A 25,557-nucleotide genomic window follows, 5' to 3' on the forward strand; every position below is an offset into this window, starting at 1 on the left:
TCCGTCTCTCTCTGTCTCTCAAAAATGAATAAACCTTAAAAAAAAATTATAAAATGGCGATTCAGGATTTCTGTATAAAAGTCAAAAAATAGAGTATATAATGAAAAGCCTCTGTCTCTTCCACCCTGATGCCACTCAGTTCTCCTTAGAAGGAACGAATGACACGGGTTTCTAAAAAATTTCCCAGAGCTATTCTATGTGTACATAGGTATGACTACACATAATACATTTTTTATGGTGAACACATTATATGCATTCTCTCATACCTTACTTCTTTACAATATATTTTCAAGATTTTTCTATGTTTGTACAAATAGAGCTCCACTATCAATTTATTTATTGACTACATAGTATCTAGTATCCCAGGGTATACACATGTTAAGTTTATACTACCACTTTGTATAGATAGATATTTAATCTAATTTAGCAATCTTTTGCCATTTAAGATGATGCCTCAGTGGATTTTGCACATGTAGATTTCCTAAATCTATAAATCCTAAATCTGGTGTCCTCCATTCTTTGCCTAAGTCCAGTGAGTATCCTTATTATCATTGCTTTAAATTCTCCATCAACAATGACCATTGCTTTAATTCTCAATGATATAGCTATATCAAAATGTACATGCATTTATTCTGTCTAATGCAGGCCAGTCATCACCATCCTCTCGTGGGTACTTTTTATATTTGAAACTTTGCTGAATAAAAGTGAAAAGCATATACACTAAAAATAGGCCAGAGTATATAGCCACATTCTTTAATTTCTTTAAGAGGAGAGCTAATTCTTTTTAAAAATTGAGCTCACTGTTCTCACAACAGTATCAAGAACTCTAACAGGAGAAGCAAATATTGAAATAATCTCACTGCCAAATCTGTCTAAGGCTTGTGTAAACCAGGAAGCTTCATTATTTTTAGTCGTGTCAATCGTATGTTTCAACTGCCTTATCTCCTCATCCATCTCTTCAGATTTCTTTCTAAATCCTTCTTTGAGCAGATCTTCTTGGACCTAAATAAAAGGCGAGAAGGAAAACTTTTAAAATTATCATTTTTTTTTAAGATTTGCACTTGGTATTTGAAAATTTGGTCAAACTATGTTTTACTCATAAAGTTCTTTCTTACTCAAGCATGAAAGGAGAATTTTTCAATGAGGAATATCTCCCTGGCTTGGACCTGAGCATTGAGAGGAAGCATAGTTTAAAGCCTTTCTAAAATTCACATACCACTAAGGTTTTGCTAGGATGCTAAACCTGACACAAAGACAAATGTAACATTTTTCAGCCAAAAAATGCCAATTGATAGGTGGCCTTGGTCTGATTGCACTAGTTCTCAGTCCCACTTGGGTTGGTATGGTCACCCAAATAGTAGAAATGAAGGGAACTTACAAGCTGTTCTAGAAATCTGTTATAAATATGTTCTGATGGACAATAAGTGATTTCCTCCCTATGCCATTTGATAAATTGGGTAGACTATCCACACTTGGAGACAATAGAGTAATTTTAGAAGCTGTCACTTCCCTGCATTTTTAAGTCTTTACATTTCTGATAGTTTTATGTCAGCATATATCTACCTCAGGGTCTTTGGGTAGCAGTAGGGTTTCCGATAATTGTCAGTGATCTTGGTAAAGCAGTTGCTACTCATATTAAATCATATGGTTGAATATATGTTTAATCAAGCCTCATGAGATCATTTTAAAACCCCCAAATGCTATTTGTAGAGTTTGGAGGGGCCATACTCATCCTGAACTCTCTAGAGTCTATATATAGAGTGGAATTCAAAGGCTTCTATAGAAAAGGAGGGGGAAAAGGAGGGGAGGAGATGGAAGAGGGGAAGGAGAGGGAGAGGGAGAAGAAGAAGAATTCAAAGGTTTCAGGATTTTAATAAGTCACAAGCAATTAATGGCAATGATGCTTCCTTCCATAAGCTCACTGTAACCTTCACCCATCCTTTCCTGAGGTACCAGGAGGACCATCAAGCAGCACCAAGGCCATGGGCAGACGTACCTTCAGCTTATGCTCCAACATCATGTTCTGTTCTTTTATTATGTTTTCTGTCTCTCTCTCCATCTTCTCTTTCAGTTGAGCTATGTTCTCCTGGAGACTCCTCTGTTGTGCTTCAATCTGCTGTTCCTGCTCCAGTAGTTTCTGTCTTAGCACCTCCTGTTCCTTCTCAGCTGCTTCCTTGCTGGCCCTCTCCGCTGCCCCAGGAAAGTTCCAAGAGGGAAGAAAATTAGGTGAAGACTGATCTCTACCCTCTTGAACTCAGAGACAAAACAAAGTTGGAAGGGAAGACAGAAAATCTCTGCGTTCCTCGTGTCCACACCATCGGGAGCACATTTCAGAATATTAGGGTAAAGGCCCTACTGGCTGACATACAAACACAACTCTCCTTGTTGTTTATAGATTTAGCAGAGTTGTTCCACAGAAGGAGAGGAAGCTCCTTGTTTCATGAAGGCTTTGCACTCACACCTGACAGAGGGACCTACCCAAGCCATTGTGAGCCAAGCCCGGCCCCGTACCTGCTATGGCCTTCTCCCCATCGGTAAGGGCTTTATCTGCCTGCCAGATGGATTTCTCTATCGAAGCCTGTGATTGTAGAAAATTCTGGAGGACCTCATTTGCCTGAGGAACCAAGAAGGAGACAAGAACTTAGATTTCCACTACAGAGATAAGTGCTGCAAAAACAAGTACGTATGTCCATGTCATTTTTGCTTCATGCTTAAAATTCTATGGTGGCTCCCTACAGTGTTCAAGCTCCATAGTGTGACCAGAGACTCTCCATATCTCCTGCTTCCTGTCTCCTTCCAGTGTCTACCCCCCGTGCTGCTCCCTTCTACCCACTCTAGGTTCCAGCCAGTCAGAACTATGTTCAGTTCTGTAAATCCATAATCTCTGCTGCTTTTATAGGTTTGCCTTCTCACTGGGAAATGTTGCCTCTAATTTGTACTGTTGATCTCCTCTGTTGTTTGCTGGCTTTAACTTTAGGCAAGTTATTTTAACCTGCCTGTGCCTCTCAGTTCAGATCTATAGAATATTGACAATAAATGTAGATGTTTCTTTAGGTTGTTTGAAGGATTAAGCTAAAGAGTCTAGGAAAACAGTTTTACATGATTGCTATGAGAAATAATAGTCTAGGAGCACCTGGGTGGCCCAGTCAGTTAAGCATCTGACTTTGGCTCAAGTCATGATTTAATGGTTTGTGGGTTTGAGCTCAACATTGGGCTCTGTGCTGATGGTACAGAGCCTGCTTGGGATTCTCTCTGTCTCCTTCTGTCTCTCTGCCCCTTCCTTTTTCTCTGTCTGTCTGTCTCTCAAAATAAATAAATAAGCTTTAAAAAAAAGAAATAACAGTCTAATATATATTAGTTGCATTATTATTATCATTATTTTTAAATTATTATTGTTTGTTACCACAACCTATGTAGCCCATTTGCACTTATTTATTTGTTTGTTTGTTTATTACTCTTTTTTTTAATTTGAGTGTGGTTGACACACAATGTTACCTTAGTTCCCAGTGTAGAGCATAGTGATTTGACAGGTTTATCCTTATGCTGTGTTCACCAAAAGTGTAGCTACCTTCAGCCTTGCTACATCGTTGTTACAATATCTACAATATCATTGACTGTACTCCTTATTCTGTGCCTTTCATCCTCATGACTGATTCACTCCATAACTGGAAGCCTGGACCTCCCACTCCCCTTTGCCCATTTTGCTTATCCCTTTATCCCCCTCCCATCTGGCAACCATCAGTTTGTTGTATGTGTTTACAGATGTGATTCTGCTTTTTAATAGTTAGCCACCTTTTTTTTTTTAATTTTTTTTTTTTAACGTTTATTTATTTTTGAGACAGAGAGAGACAGAGCATGAACAGGGGAGGGTCAGAGAGAGGGAGACACAGAATCTGAAACAGGCTCCAGGCTCTGAGCTGTCAGCACAGAGCCCGACGCGGGGCTTGAACTCACGGACCGCGAGATCCTGACCTGAGCCGAAGTCGGCCGCTCAACCGACTAAGCCACCCAGGCGCCCCTGATTCTGCTTTTTGTTTGTTTATTCATTTGTGGGCTTTTTTTTTAAGATTCCACTTATGAGCAAAATCATATGGTATTTGTCTTTCTCAGTCTGACTTATTTCACCTAGCATAATATCCCTTAGGTCCATCTATGTTGTCTCAAATGGCATGATCTCATACTTTTTATGGCTGTATAAGATTAAGTTGCATGTAGCCCATTTCCATAGGTTCATATGGGTTATAACTTTGTATGCAATTATCTGTGTATTTGACTTTCTCTCTTACTTTTGATCATACTTAAGTACAAAGAGTCTGACTTTACCTTGTAAATTGTCAGCACTTAGCATATTCAATGTCATGTTGTTAAATGAAGAAATGAGTAATTTCTATCTCGTGTGGATTCCAGAAATCCATACTCATTTCTTGGGAATGGGCATTTCCACTCTCTTCAGGAGTATATAACACATAGTGGACCTTAAAAGCTAAATCTGTCATGATATCCCCATGCTGTCTTATCACCCACAACTGGTGCTATCCTTTCAGATTTTCAGGAGACCCCTGTGACTCTATTCTGTAGGCTCCCCCATGTTCCCCTTATTCCTCACCTTCACTCCTTTCCTGGGAACTTGTGAATAATTCCATTCAATACTTTCCTTTGCTTGCCTGTAGAGCTTGTACCCTCCAGGAACAGAAAAAGTTCCTATGGAAATATTTTCCATTAGGGCCTTTGAAAGCTGATCAAGCATAGACTGGCAGTATTTAACTGATGCTTCTTCATTCTGCTGCAAGAAATGTTGCTTCTTATCCTTTATGATTTCCTACAAGGGAAATGTAGAGAGATGTCACCAGAAGAAAGGAATGGAAAAGATAAGATTCCAAAGAATCTGGTAGAAGGATTGATCTAACTGTGGTCCGTGAGAAAAGCATTCTGTTGGCGAAGGACATGGAATAAAACAGGAATCACAAGACTTGATTTACTGACAACCTTGAATACTCCCTGCAAGACTATGGGAAAGTTTCTTAACCTCCATGGTTCTGAAATGTTGGAGTTGTGTTACCTAATCTCTATGGTTCCTTGCAGCTGTAGCATTTAATGATTTTATCTTCAATGATACAGTGATACAACAAGGAGCAATGTAAGTTGAAAATGGCCTAGAATGAGGATCTGATAAGAGAAAGTTTGCTTCCTGACAAGGGGATTGTGTTCACAGAAAGCATCCATGCCCAGGAATGACTTTTGGGTCTTCTGGGCAGGCTTGGAATCCATAGAAGTATTCAGATCAGGAGGATATGTGTACTGATAATTGCTTCAGAAATCAGAGAGATTTCTAGATGAACTACCTCAGGTTCCAGAGAAAAAAAGAAAGAAGAAAATGTAGTCCTTTGAAACTCTCTTTCTCATGAGAATCCAGATTTTTTTTATCCTTGAGTAAGAGATGAGCCATGGGGTCAGTAAAGGTATTTCTAGACTTCATTCTTCAAAGGGAAAGGACCCACAGAGTAAAAACTAAGACAAATTACCACAAGAGTCTTCTGGAACTCCTGATTTTCATCCTTGAAGGAACGCTCCATGAACACCCTAATGGCTTCCCTCTCACAGTCTGCATGCACATCCAGCAGCTCCTGGAGCGTGTCTGTGGGGAACCTCACTCGCTGGGCCATCTGTTCGCTGTAGTGGTCGGCTGCCTTCTGCACGGCCACTGAGTTCTCAAGCTGGGCTAGAGTTGTCACTGCATTCTCCAAACAAGGCACTGCCCCAGTATTGATGGTATCCACATAGGTCACCACCAGAGTTCTCAACCCTGAATGAGCCAGGATATTGAAGGGATAAATATCAAATTATCACTCCACAGGATCCCAGATTCTGAGACTACATTTCTGAAGTCATGCACATGCACACACATCCCCCCACCTTCCCCCACAGGAGCCCTGCCTCCTTCTATCTTCACCTTTGTTTTCCTATTGACTCTTAATTTTTATGGTTTTCCAGGCCACACAGCCAAAAAAATTTAAAAATATACCTTCATCTAACATATTAAAAGGGTATCTGGAAAACATACTTTACCATTAAAAATTAAAAACAAAATAAATTATATAGGTAGATAGATGAGGCAAGGTAAGTCAGATTATATTTGTTCCTAATTCTGAAGCTTCCAATGGATTTTCACTGATTTGTGGTGATGCTCTAAGTAACAAATAACACTTATCAGATTGGACTTCCCTTGAGGAAAAAAAAAAAACCCATACAGTATATTCTGTTTGTTTTTTGTTTTTGTTTTGTTTTTAACTAGGCTTCATGACCACATGGAGCCCAACGTGGGGCTTGAACTCACAACCCTGAGATCAAGACCTCAGCTGGGATCAAGAGTTAGACATTTAGTTGACTGAGGCACCCAGGTGCCCAATACATTCTGTTTTTATACCTAGTTATTGATTTTTTTTATCAGTGAAGGATTCTTTCAAATAAGTGGATGCCATAGATATCAGTGACCAAGTGTGCAATTTTGGAGAGGGGTTTATAGAGCCCCAAAAGTGAGATAATGATAAGATACACACATCTCTTCATAGAGTGTGAATGTGTGTATATCCAGAATTCCATAAAGAATCAAACAAAAATGCCGAAAAACACATTATATAATATATTCAACATATATTAAGCCCCATAGAAATGGTGGAAAAGGAGACTCACGATTCCCGGTGATCATGACTCCCTCTCTGAGAATCTTGGTCCTTGCCTGGGTGAAGATGTAAGAACAAAAATTGTTTGCTTGTTTCTGGAATTTAGGATCCAGTTGATTCTCAGGTATATTCTCAATATTGGCTAGGAGTTTTGTGTCATTTGTTGGCCGGTCAAAGACAAAACATTTCCGTTTTGGAAAGAAATGCCTGATGCACTCTCTGGGTAGATTGGATGCTTGGATTCTGGGATTCTTGCCTGAGGGATAAGAACAACAGAGATTACTGTGGGAACAGTCTTGATGCAAGGGAGCTAAAGGGTTTTTTTTTGTTGTTTTTTTGGGTTGAGAGAGAGAGAGAGAGAGAGAGAGTACGTGCGTGCAAGTGGAAGAGGGGAAGAGAGAGAGAGAATAATAAGCAGGCCCCAGTTCAGCACGGAGCCTGATGCAGGGCTCAATCCCACAACCCTGGGATCATGATCTGAGCTGAAATCAAGAGTTGGATGCTCAACCAACTGAGCCACCCGGGTGCCTCAAGGGAGCTGAAGGTTTTTATGACAGGGATTTCAATTCTTTGCTTACAACAAAGAATTGTTTATGTCTTCTATGCTTACAACACCTTTAACATAGACATTCAATACTTCCTTGTACAGCAAACTCACACTAATGATATAATGCTGGAGAGAAATTTGGGGAGACATCTGATCCAGGTGAAAGAAGCCCATTGCTGGTAACTCCAGACCTGAAAATGGTAGTGCAGTTGTTTATTAGGTGTTTACTGAATGAGTGGTTAAAAGAATGAAAGGTCAAGTGGAACGTTTTGGTCTAATGTAGAAATTGAGCTGTGGGACCAAGAGCCACGTACAAGGGATAATGGAGCAATGTTAGGAACAAAAGTATTGGGCATATTAGGACACTCTGGTTATTTAAGGAAAACTCATTTGATGCTAAAAATAATTCGTACAATGTTAGCTTTTTTTTTTTTAAAGCAAAAACTTCTGAAGAATACATGTAACTAAAATGCAATTTTAGGATGTCAACACTACTCTACAAACTTCTTGAGGTAAAGGACCACACTCGATTTAACAGCCTGGCTCTTCTGCCTAGGCAATCTCTCATTAAATGTTTTGGGAAAGTATAAGTAGAAAAATGAAAGGGGCGCCTGGGTGGCTCAGTCAGTTGGGAGATCCGACTTCGGCTCAGGTCATGATCTCGTGGTTTGTGAGTTCCAGCCCTACATCGGGCTCTGTGCTGACAGCTCAGAGCCTGGATCTTCCTTCAGATTCTGTCTCCCTCTCTCTGCCCCTCCCCCACTCATGCTCTGTCTGTGTCTCTCAAAAATGAATAAACATTTAAAAAAATTAAAAAGAAAAGAAAAACAAAAGCAAGAATGGATATCAGAATTGATATTTTTCTCAAGATTTAATGAGATATATACATCATTATAAATGTAACCTATTCAAGTAATTTATCATTTCAAAATTATATCATGGATAAATATGTGGGAATTAAGAGAAAACTATGACATAGAAAGTAAGATGAATGTTCTGATAATTATCAGAAATATTGAAAAGGCATAGACTGAAAAGACAAACTTCTTCAGGTTTATTTAGAACACATAGTCATTTTTATATGTGATATATTCATACAGACATTAGAAAATTATATCCTTCTTTGAGAAGATTAATATCTGTGTGAAGTATATTTTTTATGGAAATATGTTGTGTATATGGTGACACATTGATTTTCCTTGTAATTTCACACATAGAAACTATCTAGTCAGTTGTATTCTTCAACACAGAAAAACAGAAGCCAAAATAAGGTACATGTATCTGGTCTTTGGAAAGTTTAAGCACCCGTTGTAATCTGGTAGCTAAATTAGCAATTGATTAAAGAACAAATCAGTGTTGAATAATCTCACCCTAGCCTAGGCTCTGCTTTTCTTAAGTGAACTTAAACTCCAGTCCCTGGAGCTTTTCGACCCATCTTCAAGTCACCATTTCTATAGACTCCATTCTGGTCTTGAACACAAGTGCAACCCCAAAGATAATGGTCTGTGTTTAAGAACTCCCACCCTCTGTTGGACTACCCACTACCCAGGCCATGCTCTGATACCTGGAATCAGCTTCAAGGCATTCTCCAGGTACTCATCTTCTGTGATAGGATCATCATTTAACTTCAGCTCCAGGGTGAAATCCCGCACAGTCCAGATGAAGTCTGGAAAGAAACTCACAAACTCTGTGGAATCTTCTGTTCCATCCTCTTTTGGAGAGGACTTTGTCCTGATTAGTTCTGTAAGCTCTGTCACATAACTAGGGCTCAGTTAAGGAAGAAGAAGTTCGTACCCCAAATTCCCACATTTCTCTAACAAAAAATTATTATGAACACTTCCTTTTGCCCTGGGTCCCCTCGGGTTCACCAGAGGCAACGAAGTGGCAGGGAAGGAGAAACTAACTTGATCTCCTTTCCCATAAACCTAATGAAACATGGCGCTTTGTTTCATTAAAGGATACTGCAGCTGCTCCAGGGCCTGGTGATTGATGGTGCCCAAGCTGTTGTAGACAAAAGTGCTGCACAGAAGCACAGCCAGGGCAAAGATCCAGGAATCATTCTTAGGGTCACCCTGCAAAGCACATTCGAGCAAGAGTTTTAGGACTTTGCTCATTAGAAATTCATTCAGACACTTATTTTGTCAGTCTCTCATTTATTATTTCAGCTAACATACTTGTCATGCAAAGAAATAACTTTGAAAACAGACATAAATACAGATATCAACTTTGACAATTATAGAGACATTCCTTGTGATTGTGACCTTTTTCATATATACAAAGATTCTAATCTTCACAGAGCTTTCTTTTCCCTCAATTGGAGAAAATAAAGGAACATATATAGAAAAACTAGCACGTTACCTGGTATGCAATTAAGTATTCAATTCATTTATTCATTTTATATATAGCTATATAAAATACACCATAATTGCCATAACTGGGGATTCAAATTATATTCGGTTAAATTCAACAAATGTTTATCGGGAGCTACTGAATGTTTCCCATTGTTATTATATTTAAAAGCAAACTTGAAAATGGCAACGGTTACTTTCAAGATGACTATTTCAAAGTGGTGACAAACAGCCGTAACAATGAATGTAACAAAGATGACAATATAAAAAGTTTTAGTAACCTTACATCTTAGTAAGGTATGTAAGTGGTATAACCTATAGCTGCAATATTAAATGAAAATTTAGAATTTTATCAAGGAAGAGCAGAGCTATGAAAGTTGGAGAAAGAGTATACATTATGAAGGCTCACCGGAAGTCTTGAGCTGAGTGTTCAAGAATTGGTAGAATACAGACACGAAGAAACACAGAATCAGTTTGTTCTCAGCAGGTCTGATTCTGCTTTTTGTTTGGTAATTTGTGTGTGTGTGTGTGTGTGTGTGTGTGTGTGTGTGTGTGTGGTTTGGTTTCCATATATGAGTGAAATCATATGGTATTTGTCTTTCTCAGCCTTATTTCACTTAGCATTATTCTCTCTAGGTCGATCCATTTTGTTGCAAATGGCACAATCTTATCCTTTTATGTCTATGTAATATTCCATTGTGTATATATATCACATCTTCCTTATCTCTCTGTCTATTAATGGGTTCTTACATCGTTCTGTATCTTGGCTATTGTAAATAATGCTATAATAAACACTGTTTTCATCTTTTTGGGGGGGTAAATACATGGTAGTAGAATTATTGAAACGTATTTCTACTTTTAACTTTTTGAGAAACCTCCATACTGTTTTCCACAAATAAAATAACTAATAAAAAATAAATAAACACAGAATTTCTAAGTCTACTTTGGGCAGAAATGGAGGGCTACAGAAATTTAGATACCATTTCCAAGTAAGTCTCAAAGTAAGGCACAAAAGGAGAAATTATTCATTTCACCCTTTGGTAGAAAACTAAAATACCAAAAATCCATCTGACAAATGTCTGTTATAGAGCAAACACATGCTTCTATAGAACCAGCATATTCAGAGGTATCTCAAAGAATTCTAGAATGCTCTTTGGGTAGTTCACAACAGGAAATGTAAACCTGACTCTTAACTCCAGACCTCAAATACACATTTCATCTGGAAGATACATCAGAAATATTTCCTGGGGCTCCTGGGTGGCTCAGCAGGTTCAGTGTCCGACTTGGGCTCAGGGCATGATCTCACGGTTCATGAGTTCCAACACTAGGTCAGGTTCTGTGCTGACAGCTCAGAGCCTGGAGCCTGCTTCAGGTTCTGTGTCTCCCTCTCTCTGTGTTATCTCTCTCAAAAATAAATAAACATTAAAAAAAAGAAAGAAAGAAATATTTCATCTCTTGGGAGGGAACTGATGTTTCTCCCTCTTTCCTGCCAAGGCACCCTTATGCTTAATAGTCTGTGGTGCAAACTATGGTGTGCTGCCCGGATCACCTTATAACATCGAAGGACTTGTTCTCCCAGCTAGTGGGAGTGCTGATGGAAGACAGCTCCCAAATGCCACTCCTTTTAATTAGAAAGGCTTCTAAAACACTCTTTTAGTGATTTATCAGCACCCTTGTCATAACTCAAAAGAGCCATCGCAGCCACATAACTCCCATGGAACTGACAGAAGTTAGTAATTGCTAACTAATTAGTAATTAGTTAGTAAACTAGTTAGTAATTGCTAAAATTGCTGTGCAACTTTTTCCTGTCTCCAACTTGCTTCTTTCTCAATCATATTTTATTAAATCTGACGGCATATTTGGGGTCTTCTCAACTGGACTGAAGATGCTTTGAGAGCAGGACCTTTACTGTGGTGACAAATATCTATAGTTCTAAGCCAAGAGGCTGCCATTCAGCTATTCAATAATTATTCCTTAAATGTAATCAAATAATTCACCCAGTGCCAAGAAATAAAATATTTTATCTAATATACCATAATATCTTACCTAGAAGTGAGATTCTAACAAACCAGCATGCCTCATTTACTATACTTGAATTTCTAGATTTTGCAAATAGATCACAGCAGTTAAATTACAAAATATCATGAAGGGGTCAAGAGCAAATCCAGAATAAAAAAGATTTATGTATGACACTCTGCCTTACCTTTTCCACATCACCCAGGCCCTCAGTATCCAGAAGGACCAGGGTGTGGTTTGGCTTGGAGGGGTGAGGCACACACCACATCCAGATGCCCTTGGTTTTAGACTGCACTGTAGAGCCCAGAGGGAAACCTGCAAGGGGAGGGCAGAAGGCAACATACAGTGACAGGAGAGGATCTAAACAGCCAAAGGGTCACAAAGTCAGACTTTCTGTAATGTAAGTGCCCCAGCATATAAGATGGCTCTTTCTCAAGTTCCTCAAGAATGTCCTACTTTGTGTGACATTCTGTTTCAAGGAGGAGGGGATGTTAACTATGAGAATGATGCCAGTCAAGTGCTCACAACAGAGACAGAGGCATTCATGAATCAGCAAAGAGTGGAGATCATTGATAACCATAACAGGAGCATTTTGAAAGAATGGTGAGATGCAAAGCCAGAGAGCAGTGGATTAAAGAGAAACATGGGAGAATAAAAAGTGGAAAAAGGAAATTGAGATCATATTTTTTGCCAAAGTGATTAAAAAAGAGGTGAGGGGAGGAGGTTTGGTAGCTACAATGGGGTGTGAAATCTAGGAAAGATTTTTAAGATGATGGATGTTGCAGTATCATGGAGCACAACAGTCAAGAAAGAATTCTTGAGAAGTTTTATGGTGCATCTTAGTAAGTTCATTCATGTAGCATGGGGACAGGACCCAGGGACAGAAAGAGCCACATTTTTGCGGTGTGAACTTGGTGGTTATATGCTCAGTGTTCACGAGGGAAGGGACATGCAGGAAGTATTAGATCATAAATGTTTCTTTGAATTTCTACTCATAAAACTACTTTCACAAGATTTTCTGGGGCTTGTCATTCAGTTCAATATTAACTATGGGTGAGATGAACAGGCAGGCATGAAACCCTTTAAGAATGTAGCAGCCAGTACATATTTGATACTTATTGAAACTAGGTAGGCTGTAGGTCAGCCTTCTGAGCTAACCATGAACATTTTTCTGATTCCACCTCTCCTCAATAGATATTCAAACATGTTTATATGTTGATGGGAATATCCCATAAAAAAGCAAATATGTTTCAAGAGAGAAAGGAGATACAATTATAAGAGCCCAGTATTTGGTCAGGTAAAAGAAGGTAGGATCCTGAGCATTACCAGGAGAGATTTTCCTTAACAGCAGTAAAACAGTATAATAACAGATTATTATAAGAATAATTATAATAAGAGTAATTTAGTGGTGAGAATTAGAATTGGAAGTTTGGTTTATTGAGAGGAGTTTGCTTCTCCTTTCTTGTGACCGGGGAAGAAAAATAAGGATCTGAGATATAGCTAGAGTTAATCAATTTGCCCCAGACTCAATACAACACTCACCTCTGTTCTGTCCTGCAAGACGATTCATCAAGTAGGATTTGCCTGTACGATACAGTCCTACAATGGCCACCACCACTACTGGTTGAGAAATCTGTTCAAGAATCTGTGTAGCTCTCTGGTTCACTGACAGCTGCATATTGTTGTTTTCTACCAGACAAATGGGGGCCATCATATTGGGTCCAGATGCCATGGCAACCTGCCTACCTGGAAAAGTCTCCTAGTAGAAATAAGATTTCAGAGTCATTTTCTGACTTTGAGTTACCAAAAGCATCCATCAATATAGGAGTAGGTGAAACTTCTGTACTTTCTATGGGACAAAATGTAACCTACAATTAGCATTAGTGATGAAACATAGGGTATACTCCAAAGTTTTGCTTCAATAGTAATAATAGAATTCAAGCCATTGTTACTATGCACTGAAGGCCTACAATATACCAACCCCTGTGACACATACCCAGCCTCATTGATACTTCCGAGAACCTACAAGTTAGCAATTATTGTGCCCACTTTGCAAATAAGATAAATATGTCTCACAAAAGCTGAGTAAGTCATACAGCCAGGATCAAGCCTAGACAATTGAGCAAAATGGCAAGCTAGGAAGCTCTAAGTTCTTATTTCCCTAAGGAGATATCAAAAATAATCAAAATATTGGCTAGAATAACTTTATAGTAGTTCTGTGAAAACAGTGAAAGATCTAAAGCAACCAAGCAAACACCCAATCAAGAAAATGCCACATTAAAAATGGTAGGAAATTCTGTGGTGTTTTTGCTTGCCCTTCGCCCACACTGTCCCCGGTGTGGTATAGTCTTGGTCTGGAAGGGGTGGTAACCCAGTTCCCAATTTTCTCCCTTGACCCAGAGAGAACAGAGCAGACTTTGTTCACAGTGTTCTAATCTGTCTGGGGGCTACCTCCTCAGGTCTCTGGTTCATCTCACATGGATCTCAGGCAGGGGCAGAGGATGGGGATGTAGTGGTATAACTTGGATGTCAGATGGAAAGAAGCATTGGCATTGATTTCATAGGCATTGCTCACGAAAGCTGCAGAGAGATGGATCTGCAGTTGCCTGGGGCAAGAGATCACCCGTGAAGACATAAAACAGACCATTTTAGGCAACAGTTCAGTTCATATCTCCCTCCTTTAGACTGGATGGAACAGAACACACTGAGTTTATAATGTTCTAATCTGTTCCAAGCTGCCTGAAGGACTGGTCTTTGTTTCACCTAATTGGGATCTCTGGCAAGGAGAAGCAATGGGCATTGCTAGGGAAAGCTGCTGGAGATTCACCTGCGGACCCCTCTGGCAAGATATTATGAGTGTGTGATATTGCGATGTATAATAAGAAGTATATATTTGGTCTTTGTCCCTGCTTTTGACACACAACTTCCAAAACACTTTTAATTTCCCAGGTGATGAAGTATCTTTTGTTATAATATTTGGTCTTTTGTCTTTGGTTCCTAAAATAGTCCCAGAGTAAAGAAGGTGAAAGAAGTTGTCTTTTGTCATACATAACGAGCACCTTTCAACCACACCCAAGGTTATGTTAATGAGGTAACTTTGGAGATACCCTGGAAAACCACAAAGGCTGGTTGCTCGGGTAACAAAGCATGTGACTAGAAAGTTAGAAATTTCAGCCTCACCTCCCAGGGGAGGGGAAAGGAGGCCTGAAGGTTGAGCTAATCACGGGAGGCTGATGATTTAATCAATTGTGGCTATTTAGTGAAGACTCCATTAAAAAACCCTAGCTGAAGGTGTTTAAGGGCTTCTAGGTTGGTGAACATGTGCAGATGCTCAGAGAGTGGTGTTCCCAGAGGGAGCATGGATGTTTCACACCCTTGATACCTTGCCCTATGCAGCTTTTTTGTCTTGTTCTTCCTGGGTTGTATCTTTTTTCTTTTTCCTTCTTTCCTTCCTTTCTTCCTTCCGTCTTTTTTTCTTTTCTTTCATTTTTCCTTCCTTCCTTCCTTCCTTCCTTCCTTCCTTCCTTCCTTCCTTCCTCTCTCTCTCTCTCTCTCTCTCTCTCTCTCTCTCTCTCTCTCTCTTTCTAAACCAGTAAACTATTGAGTAAACTCTTTTTCCTGGGCTCTATAAGCTATTTTACCAAATTATTGAGCCTGGGGTAGGGATGGCAAACATAGCCAGTCAGAGCACATGTTACACCCTGGACTTGCGATTGTCATCTGAAGTAGGGCCAGTCTTGAGACCTTAACCTGTAGGGCATGCACTGACCTCAGTTTGTATCACAGTTGCTTGGTGTGGAAAATTGCCCATACATGTGGTGACCAGAAGTGAAGTAGTGAGAATAGTGTTGAGAGGAGAAGTAGAATTGTTTCCTTTTCAGAGTGGAGACAAACAATAGACCATAAAAGGCCCCAAGGGGAGATTCTGAGGGAAACTGAGACATTTAAAAGCAGCATGTATCTGAGAAAATTGAAAAAAGCCACACTAAAGCTCAGGGAAGATGCACGCTCAGAAAAGACCTAAAAAGACTTTAAGATTTCTCCCTAGGTTATTCCTAAGGCTCAAGACCAAGACCCCGCTAATTAGCAAAAGATTTCCTTGGCACAAAACCAATATGCAAAAAATGGAGAAGGTAGCTTCTTCTAGAAATGACCAGTTTTCAACAGCAACAACAAAAATCACAAGGCATATGGAGAAACAGGAAAATATGGCCCATTCGAAGAAAGTGATTTAAATAAATGTGGCAGAAAACATCCCTGAAGAAACACAAGCATTGCATGTGTTCTAGGCAAAGACTAAAGTAATTTTCTTAAATATGCTCAAAAGGCTAAAGGAAACCACAAAGAACTAAGGTAAATCAGGAAAATGAGATGTAAACAAAATTGGTCCAGTCACAGTGGCATAAAGATAGACACACAGACCAATAGAATAGAACAAAGAGACCAGAAGTAAACTCTCCCATATATGGTCAAATGATTTTTGACAGGCATGCTGAGATCATCCAGTGGGGAAAGCACAGTCTTTTCAACAAATGGTGCTGGGTAAATGTGATATTCACACACAAAAGAATGAAGTTGGATCATTTCTTTAACACCACATATAAAATTTAACTCAAAATATATCAAAGACTTAAACATAAGAGCTAAGATTATAAAAACTCTTAGAAGAAAACACAGGAGAAAACCTTCATGACACTGGATTTGACAATGATTTTTTGGATATGACACCAAAGGGATGATCAAAATATGAAAACATGGTAAATAGGACTTTATCAAAATTAATAACTTTTGTGCATCAAAGGACGCCATCAACAGAGTAACAAGGCAACCACAGAGTAAGAGAGAATAACCGCATGTCACATATCTGATAAAGGATTAATATCCAGAAGCTGTAGGAACTCTTACAACTCAATAATAACAACAAAAATAATGCAGTTCAAAAATGGGCAAAGGACTCAGACATTTCTGCAGAGAAGATATACAAATAGCCAATAGATACATGAAAAGATCTCAACATCACTAATCATGGGAATGCAAATCATACCACAATAAAGGACAATTTCACACCCATTAAGGTGGCTGTTATTTAACAAAATGAGAACAAAAACAAACAAACAACCAAAAACCCATCAAACAACAAGTGCTGGCCAGGATACAGAGAAATTGGAACACTTGTGCATTCCTGGTAGGAATGTAAAATGGTTACAACCACTGTGGAAAACCCTTTGGTGGTTCCCCTAAAAGTTGAACATAGAATTACCATCTGAACTGGCAATTCCACTTCAGAGTGTATGGACAAAGGTATTAAAAGCAGGGACTTAAGCAGATATTTGTACACCAATGTTCATAGCAGCAGTATTCACAATAACCAAAAGGTGAAAATGTCCATCAAGGGATGGATGGATGAACAAAATGTGGCATATACATACAATGGAATATTTTTCAGCTGTAAAAAGAATGAAATTCTGATACATGTAGCAACACTGATGAACCTTGAAGACGTTATTCTAGGTGAAATAAGCCAGACACAAAGGACAAGTACTATATGATCCCACTAACAAGAGGTACCTAAAATAGTCAAATGCATAAAGACAGAAAGTAGAATAGTGTTTACCATGAGCCTAAGGGAGAGGGTATGGGGAGTTACTGCTTAAAGGGTACTGAGTTTCCATTTGAGGTGATAAAAATATCTGGAAATGGGTAGTGGTAACAGTTGCACAACAATGAGAATGTATTTATTGTCACTGAACAATACTCTTAAAATGGTAAAATTGGGAAATTTTATGTTAAATATGTTTGTATCACAATTTTAAAGTTTTTAAAAAGCAACACTGGACAGTCTATTTTTCTGTCCATGCTACTGCAGCCACTTACTGGACAGAATATTCTTCCTCAAAGACATTGATTATCCTGTAAAGTCCTTTATCTGTAACCTATGGTAGCTTTCTCATCATCATCACATAACAAAATGTGCTCTCCAATGCTTTCGTGTGACCCATGTGCTCATCTTTTGTCTACAGATTGACAAGTGTTGGGAGTGGAATGAGGTCAGTCTAGAGAGTGTAGCCTCCCTTTCAATAAGGGAAGGCAGGAGAAGGTCCTGAATCTTAAGAGATACAGGCCGAAGTCCTTAGCTGAGAGGGCCAGGTTTTCTGCAAATTACTCCTATGAATAAGCATAAAAATAAAAATGTAAATGTAATTTTATATTATATAGGGAGACATATATGTATATGAGAGATAAAGCAAATCTAGCAAAATGTCACCAGTGGATAAATCTAGGTGAAAGATATATGGGATTCTCTTGTAATTGTTTTTCAAGGTAAAGTTTAATATAAAAAATTAAATATTAAAAGTACAATTTAATCTCCTAGCATATTTTTGATTGCATTATAGTCAATTTTTTTTAATGACATTGTAGAATTGTATAAAATGTCTGGACATAAGAGGCTCCATTTTGAAGCTCCATTTTCTTTTCCAAATAATGAACTCTCTAATTGGGCCAGAGTGGCAATAGTTTTCAAGCAATTGCTCATAAAATTTCAATAGAGCAACTGGCATTTAGATCATATGAGGATAGTAAAGTTAATACATACCAGGGACAGTTTCATGTGATAGCACCAATAACCTTATGAACAAGATAGTAATCAGAAGCAGCTTAACCAGTCAGCCTCAAATTAGGGTTTTTTTTTCCCTCTTCTCTTCTTTATCTAAATCGTATAATTACCCCTTCCTCCTTTCCTGTAAAAACCCCTTGCTTTTCCCACATGAGCAGGACACCTTTCTGGTCAGTTTAGAATCTGTGTTCCCCAAAAATGAACTATTGGGACCTCATCAAGATAAAAAGCTTCTGTGCTACAAAGGAAACAATCAACAAAACTAAGAGGCAACCAATGGAAGGGGAGAAGATAGTTGCAAATGACATGTTGGATAAAGGGTTAGTATCCAAAATCTATAAAGAACTTACCAAACTCAACACTGGAAAAACAAATAATCCAGTGAAGAAATGGGCAGAAGACATGAACAGACACTTTTCCAAAGACATCCAGATGGCTAACAGACACATGAAAAGATGCTCAACATCACTCATCATCAGAGAAATACAAATCAAAACCACATTGAGATACCACCTCACACCTGTCAGAATGGCTAAAATTAACAACTCAGGAAACAACAGATGCTGGTGAGGATGTGGAGAAATGGGAACCCTCTTGCACTGTTGTTGGGAATGCAAACTGGTACAGCTGCTCTGGAAAACAGTGCGGAGGTTCCTCAAAAAATTAAAAATAGAACTACCCTACGACCCAGCAATAGCACTACTAGAAATTTATCCAAAGGATATAGGAGTATTGATTCATAGGGGCGCATGTACCCCAATGTTTATAGCAGTGCTTTCAACAATAGCCAAATCATGGAAAGAGTCTAAATGTCCATCAACTGATGAATGGATAAAGAAGATGTGGTTTATATATACAATGGAATACTACTTGGCAATGAGAAAGAATGAAATCCTGCCATTTGCAGCAACATGGATGGAACTGGAGGGTATTATGCTAAGTGAAATAAGTCAGTCAGAGAAAGAGATATCATAATTTTCACTCATATGTGGAACTTGAGAAACTTAACAGAAGACCATGGGGGAGGGGAACGGGAAAAGTAGTTACAAACAGAGAGAGAAACAAACCATAAGAGACTCTTAAATACAGAGAACAAACTGAGGATTGATGGGGGGGGTGTAGGGCAGGAGAGAGGGGAAAATGGGTGATACGTATTAAGGAGGACACCTGTTGGGGTGAGCACTGGGTGTTGTATGTAAGCAATGAATCACGGGAATCTACTTCCAAAACCAAGAGCACAATCTACTCCCAAAACCAAATACACACTCAATGTTAGCTAACTTGACAATAAATTATATTAAAAAAAAAAAAAGAAAAGAAACTGTGCTCCCTAAATTGCAATTCTGAGACTGCAAATAAAGGCCTTTGTTCTTTTTCAATTTTACCTCCTTTTCTCAGTTGATAATATCTAGATATTTTTCATAATCAGAATGTGTAAGCATGCTATGATGAATATTCAAATGTCTCAAATATTCAGTTTTATATTAATATGTCACATATTCAAAATGCATCTAACACCAACTCTGTCATATACTACTTATGGGCCCTTAAACAAGGAGCCTCACCTAGCTATACCTAAGTTTTTAAAGACAATTATAGGGGTAATGGGAATACAATTATAGGTCCAATCTAGAGGATATTTTGATAATTAAACTAGATGCCATAAGCCTTTATCTTAGCATAGCATGCAGCACAAAATAGGACTTGAGTGTACATTTGCTGAATAAATGGAGATTATAACAATTGCATTGAGCAATTTGGTCCATTGGGCTATGCATTTCGACATGCTCTGTAAACTATAGATTACTAAGAAACAAGGCCACCATATAAATTTTTTGTCGGATCAAAACAGTAAGCAAGTTCAAACTGGCTGCCCTGTACCACTTCCTTTTGTCTGCTTCTTCAGTGTGGGGAGCAGAGAATGTGGAAGTAAAATGCCCGCCTCAAATAGCTCCATTCTAACGACTGAAACTTACAGTCCCCTCTTTCGAGTGAAGATTAGAGGAAGCTGAGGAAGATGTGATGGGAACTATTGAACAACATTATGAAAACAGGTTTGTGGGTTCTTGGCTGTGAATGAGCCACAGAACTTGTAATTTCAAATGAACAGCCATTGGATCCTGTTCAGGACTGGTTTTCAAAATTCGATGTACATGAAGAATCATCCGAAGAAATTGTTAAACCCAGATTCTAGGGGAACCTGAGTGGCTCAATTGGTTAAGCATCTGACTCTTGCTTTCGGCTCAGGTCATGATCTCACAATTCATGGATTGGAGCCCCAAATCAGGCTCTGTGCTGACAGCACAGAGCCTGCTTGAGATTCTCAGTCTCCCTTTCTCTCTACCCTTCTCCCCCCACCCCACCTGCCCCTCAAAATAAATCATTAAAAAAGTACCATTACAACCAGATTCTACACATTTACCAAACGGTACAGGTGACTCTGATGTTCCTGTGAAAAATAAGCCAACAAACATCAGAGGGCAACAGAGACAGACAGACTTGACAGGATAGTTATTTTTAACTAATAAAGACCAGTGATGTAGGAACTGAATTTATTTCTACATGGAGACTAAACAGAACTCTCAATCTCAAGCTTTTTTACGTATGACTAATAGAAAGATTAAAGAGAAACTATCTTTTTTAGATTATCATTGCCTAGAAGCTCCTTGATGGGCACTGTCTTGTCCTATGGATTCTAATGCCTGTTACAGAGCCTGATAAAAGTAAACTAGGGAGGCTCCCATGGGGGCTTGGCCCACTCTACTTGCAGCTGCCCTGGCTGACATTGTTCTGGAAGCAGCACATCCAGGGAGACACGGTGTGCCTGGCTGTCACTTTGCAGCTGCTACTGTTTCAAACGGAGAAGCTAAGCTACCCCAACCCTAAAGCCAGCCACAGACCCCTATGGGCCAGACAAAAGGCAACCTGCCCTTCCTGCTCATTCCTCCCTTATCACTTTGAACCAGAAATCAGATCCTGAGTTCAAGACAACGTTGCACGTGAAAGAAGATGTGCATACCTGCTCTTCAGCACTACGGTCCAAGAAGAGTTCTCAGCTGCTCGTTGCTTGCTCACTTGATCCTTCACCTTTCTGTCCCTCCTTTATAAAAGCTTGAAAAAACTGAGGAAGTTAGACATTGCTACTGTTTTAATCATGTGTTAAAACTGAAATTGAAAGTAAAAGCGATTCAGGCACCCTGAATTAGTAGCCTCGGGCGTGAATATGGATGTTTGGTGCATGATGTGATGGGGTTAGGGAAAACCCCACAGTTACTCAACAGTCAGGCTTTTTAGTAAACACACTCCATCAACTTCCTTTTGTCTTCCCCATCTTGGAGTGTTTTCCTGGCCTCTGTTCTCCATATGTCTCTCTCTTTTGGCTTAAGTTTCCTTAGCACACAGGAAAAACAGAAAATTCATGACACAAATGTCAGCAAAGCTGTATAAAACAAGAATATTTCAACTGTTTTTCTCTTAGTGGGAATTCCTGGGTTCTTTTGTTAGTGGAGAGCTTTTAACATTTTAAATATGTTCCCCAAGATATAGTGTCCATGCAAAATGAACAAACCTTTTAGAATTTCTTTTATTTTCTTGACTAATATATTTTTAATTTTACTTATTTTTTTAAATTTTAGTGCCAGTGTAGTAAACATACAGTGTTATGTTAGTTTTGATGTAGTGATTCGTCAGTTCCATATGTTACTCAGTGGTCGTCCCAATAAGTGTATTCTTTATCCCCATCACCTATTTTACACAATCCCCACCCACCTCCCCTCTGGTAACCATCAGTTCGGTCTCTATAGTTAAGAGTCTGTTTTTTGGTTTGTCTCTTTTTTTCTTTTTTTGTTCCTTTTCTTTCTTAAATTCCACATATGAGTGAAATCATGTGGTATTTGTCATTTTCTGGCTTATTTCACTTAGCATTATAACCTCTAGGTGCTTACATGTTGTTGAAAATGGCAAGGTTTCGGGGCGCCTGGGTGGCTCAGTCGGTTGAGCGACCGACTTCGGCTCAGGTCATGATCTCGCGGTCCGTGAGTTCAAGCCCCGCGTCGGGCTCTGTGCTGACAGCTCAGAGCCTGGAGCCTGTTTCAGATTCTGTGTCTCCCTCTCTCTGTGACCCTCCCCCGTTCATGCTCTGTCTCTCTCTGTCTCCAAAATAAATAAACGTTAAAAAAAAAATTAAAAAAAAAAAAAAAGAAAATGGCAAGGTTTCATTTTTAATGGCCAAAGAATATTCCATTATATATATATCACATCTTCTTTATCCATTCATCTATCCATGGACACTTGGGATGCTTCCATAGTATGGCTACTGCAAATAATACTGCAATAAACATAGGGGTGCGTATATCCTTTTGAATTAGTATTCTCGTATTCTTTGGGTAAATACCCACTGGTGTAATTATTGGATCATATGGTAATTCTAGTTTTAACCTTTTAAAAAAATTTTTTTAAGTTTTTGTAGTGTTTATTTTTGAGAGAGAGACAGAGTGCAAACGGGGAAGGGGCAGAGAGAGAGAGGGAGACACAGAATCTGAAGCAGGCTCCAGGCTCTGAGCTGTCAGCACAGAGCTGGACACAGAGCTCGAACTCACAAACCATGAGATCATGACCTGAGCTGAAGTTAGACACTCAAGTGAACCACCCAGGCACCCCTTTTTCAAAATTTTTTTAATGTTTATTTTTGAGAGAGAAGACAGAGCATGAGTGGGGGAGGAGCAGAGAGAGAGGGAGACACAGAATCCAAACCAGGCTCCAGACTCCAAGCTGTCAGCGCAGAGCCCGAGGTGGGATTCAAACTCACAAACTGTGAGATCATGACCTGAGGCAAAGTTGGACATTTAACCAACTGAGCCACCCAGGCACCCCTCTAGTTTTAACTTTTTAAGGAATGTCCATACTTTTTTCCAGAGTGGACGCACCAGTTTGCATTCCCACCAACAGTGCACGAGGGTTCCTTTTTCTCCATGTCCTTGCTGATAGTTGCTTCTTTTTTTTTTTTTTTTTTTAGCTATTCTGACAGGTGTGAGGTGATAACTCATGTGGTTTGATTTGCATTTCCCTGATGATGAGTGATGTTGAGCATCTTTCCATGTGTCTATTGGCCATCTGTGTATCTTCTTTGGAGAAATGTCTGGCCATGTCATCTGCCTATTTTTTAATTGGATTATGTTTTTGGGGTGTTGAGTTGTATAAGTTATATATTTTGGATACTCTTTAGAGTATTTGCAATATTTTCTCCCATTCAGTAGTTGTCTTTTAGTTATGTTTTTTGTTTCTTTTTTTGTGCAGAAGCTTTTTATTTTGATATACTCCCAATACTGTCTTTTTGCTTTTGTTTCCCTTGCATTAGGAGAGACATATAGAAACTGATACAGCCAATGTCAGAGATATTACTGACTGTGCTCTCTTCTAGGATTTTTATGCTTTCAGGTCTCACATTTAGGTCCTTAAATCCATTTTGAGTTTATTTTTGTGTATGGTATAAGAAAGTAGTCCAGTTTCATTCTTTTGCATGTTGCTGTCCAGTTTTCCCAGCACCATTTGTTGAAGGGACTGCCTTTTTCCCATTGCATTTTCTTACCTCTGTTGAAGATCAATTGACCATATAATAGTGGGTTTATTTCTGGGCTCTCTATTCTGTTCTATTGATGTAAGTGTCTTCCTTTTTTGTGCCAGTACCATACTGTTTTGATTACTACAGTTTTGAAATATAACTTGAAATCTAGAATTGTGATACCTCCAGTTTTTTTTTTTTTTTCAAGGTTGCCTTGGCTATTCAGGGTCTTTTATGGTTCCATAAAAATTTTAGGATCGTTTGTTCTAGGACTGTGAAAAATGCTGTTGGTATTTTGATAGAGATTGCATTAAATATGTAGATTGCTTTGGGTGGTATGACATTTTAACAACAATTTGTTTTCCAATCCATAAGCATGGAATTTTTTCCCATTTTTTTTGGTCTTCAATTTCTTTCATCTATGTTTTATAGTTTTCAGAGCACAGATCTTTCACCTCCTTCGTTAAGTGTATTCCTAGGTATTTTATTCTTTTTGGTGCAATTGTAAGTGGGATTGTTTTTTTTTTTTTTAATTTTTCTTTTTGCTGCTTCATTATTTTTTTTTTAATTTTTTTTTTTTAACGTTTATTTATTTTTGAGACAGATAGAGACAGAGCATGAACGGGGGAGGGTCAGAGAGAAGGAGACACAGAATCTGAAACAGGCTCCAGGCTCTGAGCTGTCAGCACAGAGCCCGATGCGGGGCTCGAACTCACGGACCGTGAAATCATGACCTGAGCCGAAGTCGGCTGCTTAACCGACTGAGCCACCCAGGCGCCCCTTTGCTGCTTCATTATAAGTCTATAGAAATGCAACGGATTACAGATTTATTTCATATCCTGTGATATGACTGAATTTATTTATCAGTTGTAGTAGTTTTTGGGTGAAGTCTTTTGGGTTTTCTATATATAATATCATATCATCTGTAAAAAGTTAAAGCTTTACTTCTTCCTTAGCAGTCTGGATGCCTTTTATTTCTTTCTCTTGTCTGATTGCTGTGGCTAGGACTTCCAGTACTGTGTTAAGTAAGAAGTCAACATCCTTGTCTTGTTCCTGACTTTGGGAAGAAATCTCTCAAGTTTTACCATGGAGTGTGATGGTAGCTGTGGATTTTTCATACAAGGCCCTTATTATGTTGAGGTATGCTCCCTCTAAACCTACTTTGTTGAGAGTTTTATCATGAACAGATGTACTCTATCAAACACTTTTTCTGCATCTACTGAAATGATTATATGATTCTTATCCTTTCTCTTATTGATATGATGTATCACATTGATTGATTTGCAAATATTCAACCATCCTTGAAACCCAGGAACAAATCCCACTTGATCGTGATGAATGATTTTTTTTAAGGTATTATAGGCTGTGGTTTGATAATATTTTATTCAGGATTTTTGCATCTATCTTCATCAGAGATATTGGCCTGTAGTTCTCTTTTTTTGTGGTGTCTTTATCTGGATTTGGTATCAGGGTAATGCTGGCCACATGGAATGAATGTGAAAGTTTTCCTTCCTCTTCTATTTTTTGGAATAGTTTGGGAAGAATTGCTATTAACTCTTCTTTCAGTGTTTGGTAGATTTCACCTGTGAAGCCATTTGGTCCTGGACTTTTGTTTGTTGGGAGTTTTTTGATTATTGATTCAATTTCATTGCGGACAATCTGTTCATATCTTCTATTTCTTCCTAATTTGGTTGTGGGACATTATGTATTGCTAGGAATTTATCCATTTCTTCTAGATTGTCCAATTTTTAGCATATAATTTTTCATAATATTCTGTTGCAATTGTTTGT

At 38.7% G+C, this 25,557-nt stretch overlaps 1 protein-coding gene across 1 annotated transcript; it reads right to left on the reverse strand.

Moving 5' to 3' along the window:
- Positions 1 to 325: 325 nt before the first annotated feature.
- On the reverse strand, positions 326 to 21,386 carry LOC102972402 (guanylate-binding protein 6). Its single transcript, XM_007073769.3, has 11 exons — positions 21,227 to 21,386; positions 13,134 to 13,350; positions 11,779 to 11,906; positions 9,190 to 9,299; positions 8,792 to 8,988; positions 6,691 to 6,936; positions 5,523 to 5,803; positions 4,607 to 4,819; positions 2,512 to 2,614; positions 1,997 to 2,190; positions 326 to 1,002 (listed from the first exon to the last, which is right to left on the reverse strand). Exons 2-11 carry the CDS (start codon positions 13,321 to 13,323, stop codon positions 775 to 777), a joined length of 1,890 nt encoding a protein of 629 aa, XP_007073831.1. The 5' UTR covers positions 13,324 to 13,350; positions 21,227 to 21,386; the 3' UTR covers positions 326 to 774.
- Positions 21,387 to 25,557: the final 4,171 nt, after the last annotated feature.

This window comes from Panthera tigris, chromosome C1 (assembly GCF_018350195.1).
Source record: "Panthera tigris isolate Pti1 chromosome C1, P.tigris_Pti1_mat1.1, whole genome shotgun sequence".
In the NCBI taxonomy this organism is placed as follows: domain Eukaryota; kingdom Metazoa; phylum Chordata; class Mammalia; order Carnivora; family Felidae; genus Panthera; species Panthera tigris.

Bases quoted from the DNA above. Each gene is read 5' to 3' on its own strand.
- LOC102972402 (XM_007073769.3), bottom strand. From the start codon at position 13,323: ATGGCATCTGGACCCAATATGATGGCCCCCATTTGTCTGGTAGAAAAC. The intron at 11,907-13,133 runs GTGAGTGTTGTA...CTCCCCTTGCAG, and splicing joins TCTTGCAGGACAGAACAGAG to GTTTCCCTCTGGGCTCTACA. The intron at 8,989-9,189 runs GTATCCTTTAAT...ACTGAGCCCTAG, and splicing joins CAGGCCCTGGAGCAGCTGCA to TTATGTGACAGAGCTTACAG.